Source organism: Neophocaena asiaeorientalis, unplaced genomic scaffold (assembly GCF_003031525.2).
Source record: "Neophocaena asiaeorientalis asiaeorientalis breed wild unplaced genomic scaffold, Neophocaena_asiaeorientalis_V1.1 scaffold340, whole genome shotgun sequence".
In the NCBI taxonomy this organism is placed as follows: domain Eukaryota; kingdom Metazoa; phylum Chordata; class Mammalia; order Artiodactyla; family Phocoenidae; genus Neophocaena; species Neophocaena asiaeorientalis.
In genome coordinates, this window is record NW_020172733.1 from 3,272,973 (window position 1) to 3,293,094 (window position 20,122).

The 20,122-nt window shown below is 36.6% G+C and overlaps 1 protein-coding gene across 1 annotated transcript in view; it reads right to left on the reverse strand.

The window, feature by feature from the left end:
- Positions 1 to 20,122, reverse strand: part of ADAMTS20 (ADAM metallopeptidase with thrombospondin type 1 motif 20) — a 194,035-nt gene that overhangs the window by 127,654 nt on the left and 46,259 nt on the right. The window contains exon 4 of the mRNA XM_024740424.1: positions 8,651 to 8,910. Coding sequence (XP_024596192.1) covers positions 8,651 to 8,910 — 260 coding nt within the window. The remainder of the gene's footprint in view (positions 1 to 8,650; positions 8,911 to 20,122) is intronic.

The following is a 20,122-nucleotide window of genomic DNA, read 5'->3' on the forward strand; positions in this document are numbered from 1 at the left end:
CCACAGTTTGAGAAAAGTTGAGTAAAAATATTAAACAGATGCCTTCATGGAGTCTTGAATAGGCTAACATATATGCATAAATATTAAATCTACAAGAGAGGTATTACATGCAGCATCTCACACAACAACTTGGCCAAGTCCTCTCTTCCCTTTCATGGAACATGCCGAAGGATGAGTATCCCATCCCAAACTACACTGTAGGAACTGCTAGATTAGATTTCTAAGGTACCTCTTCTGTTTTATAAAACCATGGAATATTGTTAAATTTTACTGTAATCACTCCACTTTAGAGTGCTATATATTAGAACTTTGATTGATCCAGTTAAAATGTATTCAATCTTTTATCTTTTAAAAAATTTTTATTTCATTTATTTTTTTATACAGCAGGTTTGTATTAGTTATACATTTTATACATATTAGTGTATATCTGTCAATCCCAACCTCCCAATTTATCCCACCACCACCCTCACCACCACTGTTCCCCCTTAATGTCCATACATTTGTTCTCTACATCTGTGTCTCTATTTTTGTCCTGCAAACTGGTTCATCTGTACCATTTTTCTAGGTTCCACATATATGAGTTAATATACGATATTTGTTTTTCTCTTTCTGACTTACTTCACTCTGTATGATAATCTCTAGATCCATCCACATCTCTACAAATGACCCAGTTTCATTCCTTTTTATGGCTGAGTAATATTCCATTGTATATATGTACCACATCTTCTTTATCCATTCATCTGTCGATGGATACTTAGGTTCCTTCCATGACCTGGCTATTGTCAACAGTGCTGCAATGAACATTGGGGTGCATGTGTCTTTTTGAATTATGTTTTTTTTCTGGGTATATGCCCAGTAGTGGGATTGCTGGGTCATATGATAATTCTATTTTTAGTTTTTTAAGGAACTTCCATACTGTTCTCCATAGTGGCTGTATCAATTTACATTCTGACCAACAGTGCAAGAGGGTTCCCTTTTCTCCACACCCTCTCCAGCATTTGTTGTTTGTAGATTTTCTGATGATGCCCATTCTAACTGGTGTGAGGTGATACCTCACCGTAGTTTTGATTTGCATTTCTCTAACAATTAGTGATGTTGAGAGGGTTTCATGTGCTTCTTGGCCATCTGTATGTCTTCTTTGGAGAAATGTCTATTTAGGTCTTCTGCCCATTTTTTTGTTTGTTTTTTTTTGTTTTTTGTTTTTTGTGGTATGCGGGCCTCTCACTGTTGTGGCCTCTCCCGCTGTGGAGCACAGGCTCTGGACGTGCAGGCCCAGCAGCCACGGCTCATGGGCCCAGCTGCTCCGTGGCATGTGGGATCCTCCGGGACCAGGGCACAAACCCGTGTCCCCTGCATTGGCAGGCAGACTCTCAACCACTGTGCCACCAGGGAAGCCCTGTAAAAGTTTTTAAGTATCATTAGATCCCATTTGGTTATTTTTGCTTTTATTTCCATTACTCTAGTTGGTGGATCAAAAAGAGATCTTGCTGTGATTTATGTCAAAGAGTGTCCTTCCTATGTTTTAACTGATCTTCGAGGAAATACTTTCAGTTTTTCACCATTGAGAATGATATTTGCTGTGGGTTTGTCATATATGGCCTTTATTATGAGATAGTTTCCCTCTACGACCACTTTCTGGAGAGTTTTTATCATAAATGGGTGTTGAATTTTGTCAAAAGCTTTTTCTGCATCTATTGAGATGATCATATGGTTTTATTCTTCAATTTGTTAATATGGTGTATCACAGCGATTGATTTGTGTATACTGAAGAATTCTTGCATCCCTCGGATAAATCCCACTTGATCACGGTGTATGATCCTTTTAATGTGTTGTTGGATTCTGTCTCCTAGTATTTTGTTGAGGATTTTTGCATCTATATTCATCAGTGATATTGGTCTGTAATTTTCCTTCTTTGTAGTATCCTTCTCTGATTTTGGTATCAGGGTGATGGTGGCCTCACGGAATGAGTTGGGAGTGTTCCTTCCTCTGCAATTTTTTGGAAGAGTTTGAGAAGCATGGGTATTTGCTCTTCTCTAAATATTTGATAGAAGTCACCTGTGAAGTCAACTGGTCCTTGACTTTTGTTTGTTGGAAGATTTTTAATCACAGTTTCAATTTCATTACTGGTGATTGGTCTGTTCATATTTTCTATTTCTTCCTGGTTCAGTCTTGGAAGGTTATACATTTCTAAGAATTTGTCCATTTCTTCCAGGTTGTCCATTTTATTGGCATAGAGTTGCTTGTAGTAGTCTCAGGATGGTGTGCATTACTACATTTCTGTTATAACTTCTCCTTTTTCATTTCTAATTTTATTGATTTGAGTCCTCTCCCTCTTTTTCTTGATGAGTCTGGCTAATGGTTTATCAGTTTTGTTTATCTTCTCCAAGAACAAGCTTTTAGTTTTATTGATCTATTGTTTTCTTTGTTTCTATTTCATTTATTTCTGCTCTGATCTTTATGATTTCTTTCCTTCAGCTAACTTTGGGTTTTGTTTGTTCTTCTTTCTCTAGTTCCTTTAGGTGTAAGGTTAGATTGTTTGAGATTTTTCTTGTTTCTTAAGGTAGACTTGTATTTCTATAAACTTCCCCCTTAGAACTGTTTTTGCTGCATCCCATAGATTTTGGATCATCATGTTTCCATTGTAATTTGTCTCCAGGTATTTTTTGATTTCCTCTTTGATTTCTTCAGTGAGCTTGGGTATTTAGTAACGTATTGTTTAGCCTCCATGTCTTTATATTTTTTACGTTTTTTTCCCTGTAATTCATTTCTAACCTCATAGTGTTGTGGTCAGAAAAGATGCTTGATATGATTTCAATTTTCTTAATTTAATAAGGTTTTATTTGTGATCCAAGATGTGATCCTGGAGAATGTTCCATGTGCACTTGAAAAAAAAGTGTAATCTGCTGTTTTTGGATGGAATGTCCTATAAATATCAGTTATATCTAGCTGATCTATTGTGTCATTTAAAGCTTGTGTTTCCTTATTAATTCTCTGTTTGGATGATCTGTCCATTGGTGTAAGTGAGCTGTTAAAGTTCCCCACTATTATTGTGTTACTGTTGATTTCCTCTTTTATAGCTGTTAGCAGTTGCCTTATGTATTGAAGTGCTCCTATGTTGGGTGCATATATATCTATAATTGTTATATACTGCAAGGTTGCCTATCTCCACTTCATTTAGTTGTTCTTCTGGGGTTTTATCTTTTTCCTTTGTCTGGTACATAGTCCTCTGCCTTTTCATGTTGTCTATCTATTTGTGAATGTGTTTTTTGTTCCAGAGGCTGCAGGATTGTAGTTCTTCTTGCTTCTGCTGTCTGCCCTCCAGTGGATGAGGCTATCTAAGAGGCTTGTGAAAGTTTCCTGATGGGAGGGACTGGTGGTGGGTGGAGCTGGCTGTTTCTCTGGTGGGCAGAGCTCAGTAAAAGTTTAATCTGCTTGTCTGCTGATGGGTGGGACTGGGTTCCCTCCCGTTGGTTTGGCCTGAGGAAACCCAACACTGGAGCCTACTGGGCTCTTTGGTGGGGCTAATGGTGGACTCTGGGAGGGTTCATGCCAAGGAGTACTTCCCAGAACTTCTGCTGCCATTGTCCTTGTTCTCACGGTGAGCCACAGCCACTCCCACACCTCTGCAGGAGACCCTCCAACAAGAGCAGGTAGGTCTTGTTCAGTCTCCTATAGGGTCACTGCTCCTTCCCCTGGGTCCCGATGCTCACACTACTTTGTGTGTGCCCCCCAGTCCTGTTGAAGTCCTGCAATCAAATCCTGCTAGCCTTCAAAGTCTGATTCTCTAGGAATTCTTCTCCGATTTCCGGACCCCCAGGTTGGGAAGCCTGACATGGCGCTCAGAGCCTTCACTCCAGTTGGTGGGCTTCTGTGGTATTAAGTGTTCTCCAGTTTGTCAGTCACCCACCCAGCAGTTTCATTTTGATTGCGCCCCTCTTACCAGCTCATTGTGGCTTCTCCTTTGTCTTTGGATGTGGGGTATCTCTTTTGGTGAGTTCCAGTGTCTTCCTGTCGATGATTGTTCAGCAGTTAGTTGTGATTCTGGTGCTCCCACAATAGGGAGTGAGTGCATGTCCTTCTACTCTTCCATCTTGAACCAATCCCCCATCTTTTATTCTTTAAGTATTTGTTTCCCTGGCATATAGAATTCATATTGCTTTATAGTAGGTCTCATAAAATAGTAAACATTAATTCATAGATAATTAGCAAAAGGAAAAGAAATGGTATGAATTGTTTAAATAGTTTAAGAAAATCTTAGGCAAAATAAAGTTCATGCAAAGCATGAAACAAATTATGTCAGTAGTAACTGACCAACTATTTTGAAATAATTTCCAAATAGTGCTTCAGCAAATGTTCATACATGGCATGTTTAGAGACCACCTTCTTTATTATTTTAGCCATTTTTAAAAATTAAGATAATTGACATATATCATTGTATTAGTTTTAGGTGTACAATGATTTGATATATGTACATATTGCAAAATAACCACTACAATAAGTTTGGTTAACATCTATCACCATGCATAGTTGCAGTTTTTTTTGTTATGATAACTTTTCAGGTCTACTCTCTTAGCAACTTTCAAATATACAATACAGCATTGTTAACTGTAGTCACCATGCTGTACATTACATCCCCAGGAGTAATTTATCTTATAACTGTATATTTGTACCCTCTGACCACCTTCACCTTCAAAGTCATCTGTAAAGAACTGATTTTAACAAAGTGAACACATTTTGCTTACAGAGACCATTACTCTTATCAGAAAGATGTTTTCATTTTTAAGTTAGAAAATGACATTCTGCATATGCACAAAGTAAATATGTGCAAAGAATTAAGAACAGGTAGAGCACTGAGTTGAAGGGAAAGGTAACATAAATGGTTGAACATGAAGTACGAAAGTAAATCATTAGTTTTTATTTTAGTGTGTTCGAAAATTTTCCCCATCCTAAATAACATCAGTAAAAGCAACTCAAAGAATTGAAAGCAATGATATTAAGTCAGTGTAATGTAGGTTAGGCTTTCTAGTTGATAAATGTCTCTAATAGCAACTGTGTTTTAATAAATAGGGCTAATTCCTGAGAATCAAATGATGCTCTTGAAACTTACATTATTAAATCTGTGGCAAGGTGAATAGCATCAAGTCAAACCTTTGTAAACCCAAAGGAATGTGGAGTTTTCTGACACAGTAAGTATTTCCAAGATTAATTAAACAGTAAGTCATTGCATATCAAAATAAATCTGTTGAAAAAATAATAATGCATGTAAAATTACATTTTAACCTGATTATGTCACCCAAATTCTCTAAGGATAAATTTTTTGGAATAGCAAATAATTGAACATCTTTGCTCATTTAACACACACTTTTTTCATTAGATATACTATACACCACATATGTGCTCTTCCCAGCTAATTTTAATGTTATTTCCAGAAACTCTTTGAATAGAGATCACTAAGCTATTTTTGCAACATGAGTAAAGCACTCTAAAAGGTGAATTAAATCACACACATTATTTCTACATCACTGCACTCAGATATTTTTAAACTGTTGAAAGCAAAGGAAAAGTTTGAGAAGAGAGCATAATTGTTTACTTTGTACAGGATGAGTAAGTGTAGATAATCCTCTTTCTAAATTATGTATATAATCGATCTGCTCAATGCTGAAAGCATTCAGCTGTTTCCCCCACTATATCTGGAGCTCAACACAGAAACTCTTTCATCACTTTGAACTTTTCTTTAAATGGCTCTCAATCATATTCCAAGTCCAAATCACATATTCATGTCTTTTTCCTAAATTACTATGACCAAAAAACATTACCAATATCTCGAGTGTGTGCTTGAAATGCAGTTAATGCCTTTTTAAAAATTAGGACAAAGGGCTTCCCTGGTGGCGCAGTGGTTGAGAGTCCGCCTGCCGATGCAGGGGACACGGGTTTGTGTCGCAGTCCGGGAAGATCCCACATGCCGCGGAGCGGCTGGGCCAGTGAGCCATGGTCGCTGAGCCTGCGCGTCCAGAGCCTGTGCTCCGCAACAGGAGAGGCCATAACAGTGAGAGGCCCGCATACAGCAAAAAAAAAAAAATTAGGACAAAATATGCAAAACTTGAATGCCTTCTTCTTCAACTGGAAACATCTGGGGACATTTATGTGGAGATAGTATTCCTCTTACTTCTTTAGAGCAATTTTGGAAATGGACTTCACAAGTGGAGATAAAACAAATTGGATTAGACTTGACTATCTCTATGTAGTGTGACCAACTGTCCCAGTTTGCTCAGGACTAAGGGATTTCCAGAGACATGAGACTTTTAATACTAAAACTAAGAAAGTCCCAGGCAAAACAAGAGTCTGTCAACTCTTTCTCCAAGTTTCCATTCACCTTTAACATGGTTTACATCTATAAATATAGCTATGACCTCTTTTTTACACTAATAAAATAACAATAACTGTCCAGAACCTGACAGAAAGTCTGCTGACTTTCCTGCATCCTTATCTAAACATTCAACAAAAGAGAAAAAGAATAAAGAGACCAAAAACCCCAGGTAATTTGAAGTCATCTGAAATTTGGCCTCTGAGGAGGAAAGAAAGTATATATAAAACCAAGACCACCTCAAAAGAGAGAGTTACCCTCCTGAAATTTTCCTCCTGCCCCATCTGTATTTGGAATGTTCCCCTATTCCTCAACCTGTGGCAGTATCTCCCTGTGAATGAAAGCTTAACACAAACCAACTGACTACATCTACAAACGTCTCGTCTAAACTGAAATTGGCTCTCCTAGTGGGACTAAAAATCTAGGAAATGGTATGTGCATGCACTGGTCTTCTGTTTCAAGCAATCTCAGAAGCAGATTTACTTTCCATGAAGTCAGAATGTCGGCTTTGTCCTTGATGAACTCTGGCTTTAAAACTCCCATGGACACAAGGTATATCACAATATCTTCTAAGCAGTGATTACATTGATTTTTATGTAAAATACAGATGACAAAACTTTTCAGAGGATGGCATCATCACCAAAACTGTATTTGAGAGTTATTTGAAAATTACTCTTGTGTTCCTTGACTTCTTCTAGTCATTACTTCCAAAGCACTGATATGGAAGTTGTCACTTAACATGCTACAAAACCTGTTGCATTTATAAAATCTAATATTTTCCTTTAGTATCTCTATCCCCTCCCCAGTTTTCTTAATGAGTATCTCCTTTAACCATTTAAAATTGCCAAGCTTATCCCACACTGTTCCATATAATTGATATAATTTCCTACATATCAATCAACATCCTCCATGTCAATGTTCTCATTAGAATCCCTTCATAATGAGCACGCCACACCCATTATCTAGATAATTATACATCTAGATAACTACTTCAGATTCGGAAGTTAAAAAGTCATCAGAATAAATCTGTATGTATAGCTTTGTTGTCATTTTAAAAATTCAACTCAAACAAAAGACATCTATACTGTACAAATTTAGGAAAATCATTTTGGATCATCTCTGGTTTTTGTCTGTTACAATGTCATTTATTTCGAAAAAAGTATCACTTTAATCACTTATTTACTCATTCTTTAACTAACTAATGAGTGCCCATTTCATACCAGATACTGTGTTTAGGCAGCAGAGATCATGTATTCTTAGCACTTATAAGAATTTAAGATAAAATGTTATACGTAAGGAAAATAACAAAGTCTTAGGATCTTCAAGTCACAATGAACTTAACTGGCGAGTTCTTGTTAAAGGAAATTTATAATAGCCTATATATGTGTCCTGTTCAAGTTTTATCCACCAAGTAGGCCTGAATTCCCTACCTGTGAATAGAGATACTTCTAGCCATGAGATATGTTCCAATATCCTGGATGTGTATAAATAGGGGACCATATAATTCATCAACTAAACCAAGATACTCCTGAGAATGAAAGAGGTACTTTTAGTAATTACTTCAAAACAGCAGGACTTAATCCAGCAATGTCCCAGACAGTAGGTATATGTGTGTATATATGTATACGGGTGCCTATATACGTGCATGTATATAGGACATAGACTGCTACCACTAACACAGAACCGGTGTTCTTTACTGGCACTAGAATTCTGCTCTAACGATACTGGCACAACCATTACTCAAAGAGATATTAACATCAGCTCAAAAGCTCTTATAACTACAGTGATCTTACATCCCAAATTTGCTAAAGCAGCTCTATTAGTAACAGGTTATCCTTTTATTGCCATAATACTTTTATAACTTAAAATATCATGTGTCCCAATTTGATTTGGCGAATGCAGTAGTAGTAAAATTAGTATCCCCTCCTTCTGTGCAGAAATAAGATAAGGTTTAAAACTTCAGATTCAAAGGGCAAAAGATCAGTTCTACTAAGATCTTCCCTGTCACTAGGGGGCAGAAGCCATTCATGTGATGAAGTAAAGATTCAAGCAATTTCTGTAAGTGGCTTGTTTCAAAGATTTTAGATTTTTTAGAAAACTGTCCAAGTAACAGAATGGGATACTTGCTATATACATCTATTTAAACTAAATTTCAATGAAATATTTTTGGCTTAAATATAGACAATTTGCTTACATCTAAAGTTTGGGAAAACATTTTAATTAAATGTGAAAAAATATTATGTTAAACATTTTAGGAAATACAAAGGACTCGTTAAGTTTACTTACAATTGACATTAGAGTTAGTACGTAGTGCTGCAAATTCTGTCCATGATGATGAACCATTTTAGCATCAGCTGTAACCATAACTTCCACGTATCTTGGATACGATAAAAAACGTTTGTTCCTGGAATGTAATTGACTTCTTTCATCTTTCAATGATATATTTTTTGAAGAGTCTCCTAAAACTATTTCCTCCTTTATATTAAGATCTTCATTCATGTCGCTGTAGTTATGAAAGGGTAAAGTGGTTTTCTTTATTTGACTTTCTGGTGGGGGAAGAACACAACAATGTGGAGTCATTAAGTTGGAGGTGACTCAAAATACTGCACAGAATAGAATAACCAAAAATATTGAATACTTACACACCTGCTTCCAATATGAAATAAAAGGACAAAAAGAAATTATTTTAAAGTGTTATACCGTATTATCATAAGCATTACTACTCATAGTAATATAATGTTCACATTTTCATAGATTGCATTAACAAAACTGTATGTAAGTCTTATTTTAACAGCTATGACTATTCAAAACATATATTAACCACTGGGCAGAAAATAAAAACAAATCAAGGAGAACTTATGTTTTTTTCAGTAGGTAAATTAGGTCCTCAAGCCACTGATTGCATCTAATCTCATTACAGAGGAGTATTTTGTAGGATGAAACTTCACAAAATACAGAAAAGAAACATATTTTTTGTTATACAGCATGTGAAGAACACCAGCAGAAAATGAACCCATATAACAACAGACGGCTTTTCAAACCCAGAAAGACAAAGGTTGATATAAATTGTATAATACTTGATTATATGAAATACCTGATTATTTTTATTACATTTCTTTATATATAAATACAGTGTTACAACTGCTGAAACCTTAGGGATTATTATGACAACTACTTGAAGTCCTATGCATTTATAAAAGTCACTTCTAAATTCTTATTTGTGCTAATGGAAAAATATTCATAGGCAGCATGAGTGTTTGTCCTCTTTCCTTCTCTTTAAATTTATTCCTCTACTCTCTTTCTTATTTTTCTCTTATAATTGTTTAGTGAAACTATTTAGAACAGAAAAGTGGACCAAAGATATCAGGTAAGAAGAAATAAAAGGTCCTGAATAGCTCATAAGGCAAATCATCAATACCACAACAATCAAGATTTAGTTGTACTATAAGGATTAGACAAAATATAAAACTCTATTACAGAAATAATTCATTTCACTTAAAATTAGCAGTAATCCTATGGTTGTAAAAAAAGAAACAAAAGTCCTTGAACAATGTTTCCACAGATGAACTACTTTTTCTAATTCTTAAAACCATCCTGCCTTTTAACGCTACTATGCTCTTAAGTTTTAAAATTCATCTCAGTGGGAGATTGTGGGAATCTGGCAAACTGAATATACATTCCTAAAACTTTGTCCTGCCATATTTTTCCTAGGGTGATTCAACCACCAAAATATCCATGAATAATTATTAGACCCTGGAGAAGATCCCAGATATATCTGATGAATACAAATCTCAGATTTATCAGAAAGAAGCTAAATATTCATGTTTTATTTTTTCACCCACTTCATTCATTCAAAATAAATTTTCATTGAGTACCTACTCTATGTCAGCAAACATTTAGAAACTGAGGAGCAAACAGCATCTAATAAGGCTTACACTCTCGTGGGAAGAGAAAAAAATAAATGAACACATATTGAAGCACTTAAAGTTACCTTAAATTTGTTCTTAAATAACAATTCAACCAAAAGACAAAAAAAGTGACTCAACCTTACCAAAATGGCTAAAACTTAAAAGACTCATAATACCAAGTGTTGGTACAGACACTTTGGAAAACTATCTGGCAATTTCTAAGTTAAGTTACACATGTACCCCACGGCCCTGCAATTACACTCCTAGATACATACCTAAGAGAGGGAAAATATATATCCACAAAACACTTGTATAAGAATGTCCATAGCATGACCAATGGAACAAAATAAAGAACCAAGAAATAAACCCTCACATATATGGTCAAATGACCTTTGACAAGGGTGCCAAGGATACTCCATGGAGAAAGAACAGGCTCCTCAACGAATGGTGTTGGGAAAACTAGATATCTCCATGTAGAATAATGAAACTGGACCTTATCTTACAACATATATAAAAATTAACTCAAGGGCTTCCCTGGTGGCGCAGTGGTTGAGAGGCCGCCTGCTGATGCAGGGGACGTGGGTTCATGCCCCAGTCCAGGAAGATCCCACATGCTGCGGAGTGGCTGGGCCTGTGAGCCATGGCCACTGAGCCTGCACGTCCGGAGCCTGTGCTCCGCAACAGGAGAGGCCACAACAGTGAGAGGCCCGCATATCGCAAAAAAAAATAAAATAAAATAACTCAAAATGGATTAAGATCTAAAAGAAAGACCTAAAACTTTGAAACTCCTAAAAGAAAACAGAGGAAAAGCTTCATGACAGTTGGTTTGGCAATGATGATTTGAATGTGACACCAAAGCACAGGCAATAAATGCAAAAAATAGACAAATATGACTACAAACTTAAAAAAGTATGTGCATTAAAGAACACAATCCACAGAGTGAAAATGCAACCTATTGAATGGGAGAAGATATTTGCAAATCATATCTGATAAGGAGTTAAGTAGGTAATATACAGAATATATATATAAACTCTTACAACTCAATAAAAATAACCTGATTTCTTAAATGGTAAAAGGACTTGAATAGACATTTTACCAAAGAGAATATAAAAATGGACAACAAGCACATAAAAAAAGATGCTCAACATCACTTATCATTAGAGAAATGCAAATCAAAACTACAAACAGATATCATTTCACACCCATTAGGATGGCAACTATTTAAAAAAAAACAGAAAATAAGTGTCAAAGAGGATATGGAGAAATTGGAACCTTTGTGAACTGTTGGTAAGATTATAAAATGGTGCAACCGCTATGGGTAACAGTATAAAAGTACTTAAAAAATTTACATATAGAACTACCATATGATCCAGCAATTCTACATCTCAGTATATATCCAAACAAATTAAAAACAGGGTCTTGAAGGAATAGTTGCACATCCATGTTCATTGCAGCATTATTCACAACAGCCAAAGGGTGGAAGCAACCCAAATATCTATTGATAGATAAATGTATAAATGAAATGTGGTATATGTATAAAATGGATTATTCAGTCTTAAAAAAGGAAATTATTTCATGCTCTGACATGGATGAACCTTGAGGATAGTATGCTAACTAAAAATAAGCCAGCCACAAAAATACAAATCCTGTATGATTCCACTTACAAGGTATCTAAAATAGTCAAAATCATAGAAACAAAGTTGAATGGTTAGTTACCAGGGCCTGTCAATATCTCACTACCTGAGATAGCTCCCAAAGTCTGTCCAGCCTGGGTGCTAAGAAATCAAACATCTCACTGGCTAATAGTAAGTTAAACAACACATCTGATGAAGCACTATATCTTGAAGGAGTCAGACTGACAGTAAGTTAGAATAGGTGGTCCTTTGCAGGCTGAAATAATGAAAGAAACAAATAGAATTCCAAACTGGAATGAAAACACTGGATATAGTAATATAGCACAGAAAAAAAAAAGTCTCTAGAACAAAAGAATATATAAATTTTAAATTCAATTCTGGAGTAATTAATCAATTGAAAAAGGAAAAAATAGCAAATATCAGGATCCTGTAAACATTAAGAAGACATTATAAACAGCTTGATGCAAAAAAATTCAGAAATGTTTTCTAGAACATTTCTGAAAAAAATACAATATCAAAACTGACCCATAAAGAATTAGAAAGCCTAATAGCCACATAACTTTATAAAAATTGAACTCTAATCAAAATCCAGTCTCAAAGGGCTTCACCAGTAAATATGATTAAACATTTAAAGAAGAAATAGCTCTACTTTCTCAAATACTTTTCTAAGAATTAAAAAAAAAAAGAGGGAGAAAGATCCCAAACATGTTTTATGAGGATTTTAAATGACGATATATCAGAATATCTTCAAGATCTGGTTTTTATTTTTAAAACAGGACTCTTTAGGACACAAAAAATACTAACCATAAAGACTCTTCATTTGAGTAAGTTAAGACTTTGAATTTGTGTTTACCACTATGGGAGTAGGAGAAGGTATCTGCAATAAATATAAATAAAGGGCTTGAGGAGTCAAGATGGCAGTGTGGAAAGACGCAGAGTTCACATCTCCCCACAATTAGGTTGCCTGCCGGATGCCGGTAGGAGAGCCCGACGCCCAAGGAGACAGGAAGACCCCCAAGCAAACTGGTAGGACGTGGGGGCACTGAGCAGGGAGGAGAAGTGGAGGCCAGACAGAACTGGTGCCCCTGAGGGATGACTGAGGGGGGCGGGTTCCCATGCCTGGAGGGACCCTCAGGGGCTCGGACTGGGGGGAACAGACCCAGCATCTCCCTTGCCCAATCAGCTGGGGAAGTCTGCCTGGCTCTCAGGCCTGGTGCTACGCCCTCAGAGATCCCCTCCGGCCTGGGTTGGTCTTGGGGGCATAGAAGGGAGGACAGGAGAGAACAGGAGAGGCAGGCAGGAGGGGCCCTCCAGGACCAGAGGAGCAGGAAAGGAGTGGAGCATGTTTGCCCCACCAAATTGAGCATGGGGAGCCTGTTGAGTTCCCAGGCCAGTCCCCCACCCTCCAAAGCCCCTTCCAGGCCACGTGGGTCCTGAGAGCATAGGAGGGCAGCCGGGGAGATCAGGAGAGGCAGATGGGAGGGATCCTCCAGGACAGGAGGAGCAGGAGAGGAGCTGAGGGCATTTTCCCCACCCACTTGAGCCCAGGAAGCCTACTGGCCTCCCTGGTGGGGTCCCCCACCCTCTGAGACCAGGGGTGGGGGGCACACCTGGGCCTCTTCTGTTCTGTTGAGCCTAAGCCCCAACCCCCACACCCCAACCCACCCCGCCATTTCCAGCCCTGTGGGTACTAAGCATATGCCCAAACCTCACCCCTGCTTAGGCTCTGCCCTCCACAGCCAAGGCCTTTACGACTTTTTCATTTTCCTCCTCTTCCTTTTTACTATTGCGGTTCTGTTTTACCTTCCAGTTGTTGTTTCATCTATATTTTTATTTTTATATTTTTTCTAACATAGCTGGATAATTTTGCACCCCCGCATGGCTTGCGGGATCTTGATTCATGAGCTGGGGGTCAGGCAGAAGCTCCTGTGGTGGGAGCTCCAAGTCCAAACCACTGGACTAACAGAGAACCTCAGACCCCAGGGAATATTCATCGGAGTGAGGTTTCCCAGAGGTCCTCATCACAGCACCAAGGCCCAGCTCTACTCAACAGCCTACACACTCCAGGGTTCAAAGCCTTAGGCCAAACAACCATTAACACAATCCCACTCATAAAAAAGAGGAAAAAATAAAATTAGATAGCAAAAAATATGTCACAGATGAAGGAGCAAGGTAAAAACCTGCAAGACAAAATAAATGAAAAAGAAATAGGCGATCTGCTGAAAAAGAATTCAGAGTAATGATAGTAAAGATGATCCAGAATCTCGGAAAAAGAATGGAGGCACAGATTGAGAAAATACAAGAAATGTTTAACAAAGATCTAGAAGAACTAAAGAACAAGCAAACAGAGATGGACAACACAATAACTGAAATGAAAAATACACTAGAAGGAATCAATAACAGAATAACTGAGGCAGAAGAATGAATAAGTGAGCGGGAAGACAAAATGGTGGAAATATCTGGCGAGGAGCAGAACAAAGAAAAAAAAGAGAAAGAATTGAAGACAATCTAAGAGACCTCTGGGACATACTAAATGCACCAACATTCGAATTATGGGGTCCCAGAAGAAGAAGAGAAGAAAGGGTCTGAGAAAATATTTGAAGAGATTATAGTAGAAAACTTCCCTAACATGGGAAAGGAAATAGTCACCCAAGTGCAGGAAACACAGAGAGTTCCATACAGGATAAAGCCTAGGAGAAACACACCAAAGCACATATTAATCAAACTAACAAAAATTAAATTGAAAGAAAAAATATTAAAAGCAGCAAGGGAAAAACAAAAAAATAACATACAAAAGAATCCCCATAAGGTATCAGCTGATTTTTCAGCAGAAACTCTGCAGGCCAGAAGGGAATGGCAGGATATACTTAAAGTGATGAAAGGGAAAAAACCTACAACCAAGATTACTCTACCCATCAAGGATCTCACTCAGATTTGATGGAGAAATCAAAAGATTTTCAGACAAGCAAGAGTTAAGAGAATTCAGGACCATCAAACCAGCTTTACAACAAATGCGAAAGAAACTTCTCTAGGCGGGAAACACAAGAGAAGAAAAAGACTCACAAAAACAAACCCAAAACAATCAAGAAAATGGAAATAGGAACATACATATTGATAATAACATTGAACGTAAACGGATTAAATGCCCCAACCAAAAGACACAGACTGGCTGAATAGATACAAAAACAAGACCCACCTATATGCTGTCTACAAGAGACCCACTTCAAAGCGAAAGGATGAAAAAAGATATTCCATGCAAATGGAAATCAAAAGAAAGCTGCAGAAGCAATACTCATATCAGATAAAATAGACTTTACAATAAAGACTGTTACAAGAGATAAGAAAGGAAACTAATAATGATCAAGGGATCAATCCAAGAAGAAGATATAACAGTTATAAGTGTTTATGCACCCAACATAGGAGCACCTCAATACATAAGGCAAATGCTAACAACCATGAAAGGAGAAATCGACAGTAACACAATAATAGTAGGGGACTTTAACACCCCACTTTCACCAATGGGCAGATCATCCAAACAGAAAATTAATAAGGAAACACAAGCTTTAAGTGACACATTAGACCAGATGGACTTAATTGATATTTATAGGACATTCCATCCAAAAACAACAGAATACACTTTCTTCTCAAGTGCTCATGGAACATTCTCCAGGATAGATCATATCTTAGGCCACAAATCAAGCCCTGGAAAATTTAAGAAAATTAAAATCATATCAAGCATCTTTTCTGACCACACGCTATGAGATTGGAAATTAAATAGAGGAAACACACTGTAAAAACCACAAATACATAGAGGCTAAACAGTGCACTACTAAATAACCAAGAGATCACTGAAGAAATCAAAGAAGAAATAAAAAAATACATAGAAACAAATGAAACAAAACCACAACGACCCAAAACCTATGGGACACAGCAAAAGCAGTTCTAAGAGGGAAGTTTATAGCAATTCAATCTCACAACAAAAAACAAGAAGAATCTCAAATAAACAATCTAACCTTACACTTAAAGCAACTAGAGAAAGAAGAACAAACAAAACACAAAGTCAGTAGAAGGAAATAAATCATAAAGATCAGAGCAGAAATAAATGAAATAGAAATGAAGAAAACAATAGCAAAGGTCAATAAAACTAAAAGCTGGTCCTTTGAGAAGATAAAAAAAATTGATAAACCATTAGCCAGACTCATCAAGAAAAAAAAGGGAGAGCAAATCAATAAAATTAGAAATGAAAAAGGAGAAATCACAACTGACACCACAGAAATACAAAGGATTATAAGAGACTACTACAAACAACTATATGCCAATAAAATGGACAACCACGAAGAAATGGACAAATTCTTGGAAAGGTACAATTTTCCAAGAATGAACCAGGAAGATTAGAAAATATAAACAGACCTATCAAAAGTAATGAAATTGAAACTGTAATTAAAAATATTCCAACAAACAAAAGCTCAGGACCAGATGGCTTCACAGGTGAATTCTATCAAGTATTTAGAGAAGAGCTAACACTGATCTCTCTCAAACTCTTCCAAAAATTGCAGAGGGATGAACACTCCCAAATTCATTCTACAAAGCCACCATCACCCTGATACCAAAACCAGAAAAAGATATCACAAAAAAAGAAAATTGTAGACCAATATCACTGATGAATATAGACGCAAAAATCCTGAACAAAATTCTAGCAAACAGAATCCAACAATATATTAAAAGGATCACACACCATGGTCAAGTGGGGTTTATCCCAGGAATGCAAGGATTCTTCAATATATGCAAATCAATCAATGTGATACACCATATCAACAAATCAAGGGAAAAAATATGATCATCTCAATAGATGCAGACAAAGCTTTTGACAAAATTCAACACCCATTTATGATAAAAACTCTCTAGAAAATGGGCACAGAGGGAACCTACCTCAACATAATAAAGGCCATATATGACAAACCCACAGCAAACATCATACTCAATGGTGAAAAACTGAAAGCACTTCCACTAAGATCAGGAAGAAGACAAGGAGGTCCACTGTCCCCACTCTTATTCAACATCGTTTTGGAAGTCCTAGCCATGGCAATCAGAGAAGAAAAAGAAATAAAAGGAATACAAATTGGAAAAGAAGAAGTAAAACTGTCACTGTTCGCAGATGACATGATACTATACATGGATAATCCTAAAAATGCCACCAGAAAAATACTAGAACTAATCAATGAATTTGATAAGGTTTCAGGATACAAAATTAATGCACAGAAATCTCTGGCATTCCTATACACGAATGATGAAAAATCAGAAAAAGAAATTAAAGAAACAATCTCATTTAACACTGCAACAAAAAGAATAAAATACCTAGGAATAAACCTACCTAAGGAAGCAAAAGACTTGTACCCAGAAAACTCTAAAACACTGATAAAAGAAATCACCAGATGATATAAACAGATGGAAAAATATACCATGTTCTTGGATTGGAAGAATCAACATTGTGAAAATGCCGATACTACCCAAAGCAATCTACAGATTCAATGCAATCCCTATCAAACTACCAATGGCATTTTTCACAGGACTAGAACAAAAAATTTTACAATTCGTATGGAAACAAAAAAGACCCTGAATAGCCAAAGCAATTTTGATAAAGAAAAATGGAGTTGGAAGAATCAAGCCTCCCAACCTCAAACTATACTACAAGCTACAGTAATCAAGACAATATGGTACTGGCACAAAAACAGAAATATAGATCAATCATACAGGATAGAAAGCCCAGAGATAAACCCACGCATATATGGTCACCTAATATATGACAAAGGAGGCAAGAACATACAAAGGAGAAGAGACAGACTCTTCAATAATTGGTGCTGGGAAAACTGGACAGCTACATGTAAAAGAATGAAATTAGAACACTACCTAACACCATACACAAAAATAAACTCCAAATGGATTACAGACCTAAATGTAAGACCAGACACTATAAACCTCAGAGAAAAACATAGGAAAAATACTCTTTGACATAAACCACAGCAAGATCTCTTTTGACCCACCTTCTAGAGTAATGGAAATAAAAACAAAAATAAACAAATGGGACGTAATTAAGCTTAAAAGCTTTTGCACAGCAAAGGAAACCATAAACAAGATTAAAAGACAACACTTAGAATGGGAGAAAATATTTGCAAATGAAACAACGTACAAAGGATTAATCTCCAAAACATACAAACAGCTCATTGAAACAATGGACAAAGGATTAATCTCTAAAATATACAAACAGCTCATGGAGCTCAATATCAAAATAACAAACAATTCAATTAAAAAATGGGTGGAAGATCTAAATAGACATTTCACCAAAGAAGACATACAGATGGCCAAGAAGCACATGAAAAGATGCTCAACATCACTATCAGAGAAATGCAAATCAAAACTACAATGAGGTATCACCTCACACCAGTCAGAATGGCCATTATCAAAAAATCTAGAAAAAAATAAATGCTGGAAAAGGTATGGTGAAAAAAGGAACCCTCCTGCACTGTTAGTAGGAATGTAAATTGATACAACCACTATGGAGAACAGTATGGAGGTTCCTTAAAAAATTAAAAATAGAACTACCATATGACCCAGCAATCCCACTACTGGGCATATACCCTGAGAAAACCGTAATTCAAAAAGAGACATGTACCACAATGTTCACTACAGCACTATTTACAATAGCCAGGACATGGAAGCAACCTAAATGTCCATCTACAGATGAATGAATGGATAAAGGAGATGTGGCACATACATACAATGGAATATTACTCAGCCATAAAAAGAAACAAAATTGAGTTATTTGTAGTGTGGTGGATGTACTTAGATTCTGTCATACAGAGTGAAGTAAGTCAGAAAGAGAAAAACGAATACCATAGGCTAATACATATATATGGAATCTAAAAAAAAGTGGTTCTGAAGAACCTAGGGGCAGGACAGGAATAAAGACATAGACATAGAGAATGGACTGAGGACACAGGGGAAGAGGGGGAAGCTGGGGCAAAATGAGAGTAGCATCGACATATATACACTACTGAATGTAAAATAGTTAGCTAGTGGAAAGCAGTAGCATAGCACAGGGAAATCAGCTTGGTGCTTTGCGATGACCTAGAGGGGTGGGACAGGGAGGGTGGGAGGGACGCTCAAGAGGGAGGAGATATGGGGATATATGTATACATATAGCTGATTCACTTTGTTGTACAACAGAAACTAACACAGTATTGCTAAGCAATTATACTCTAATAAAGATCTATTAAAAAAATAAATAAATAAAGGGCTTATATGCAGATTATATAATTAACCACTGCAAATAAGAAATAAGACAAAAATAGGAGAGTTGAATACCTCACAAAAGACAAAAGTCAAAGGCAATAAATATATGAAAAAAGTGCCAAAAATTTATCGATAATCAGGGAAATGCACATTAAAACACAATGAAACTTGACTATTTACCCTCCCAAATGGCTAAAATGAAAAATATTGAAAATAACAAGGCATGGTAATATAATGTTCTTACCATGAACCTCTCGTATACTGCTGGAGATGGTGAAAAGTGGCATATTCACTTTGGAAAATTTCAGTGGGGCAAGAAGGAACTGGGATAGGTCACATAGCTTCGTGCAAAAAAGGCTATAATTATTATTTACTTTTATTATCAGCAAGTATCAGGTGTGTGTATATACAATTGTTAAAATAGTCACATCACCAAAGGAAAAAGATACTCAGTAGAACTTCTAATTTCAAAAGTGTGGGGGATGACTTAAGAAAAGAAAACTCAGCAAAAGTAAGGAAATGGAGAAAAAAGAAATCAGAATATCATTAATATGAAATACAAATAACACAATATATTGGTTATTATAAGCCGAGTACAGAAGAGACTTGAACAACATGGGTATGAGCTGTGTGGGTCCACTTATACGTGGATGTTTTTCAATAAATAGGTACTATAGTACTATGATCTGCAGTTGGTTGAATCCACGGGTGCAGAACCACAGATATGGAGAGCCAACTATGAAGATATATGCGGATTTTCCACTGAGCGGGGGTCAGCACCCCAAACCCCCGCCTTGTTCAAGGATCAGCTGTACATTTCTGACAAATTTATTTGTATTAACTAATTTAATAGTGGCATACAAAATAAGTACTATTGTTAATCCCATTTTATAAATGAGGAATCTACAATATAAACAGATTACAGA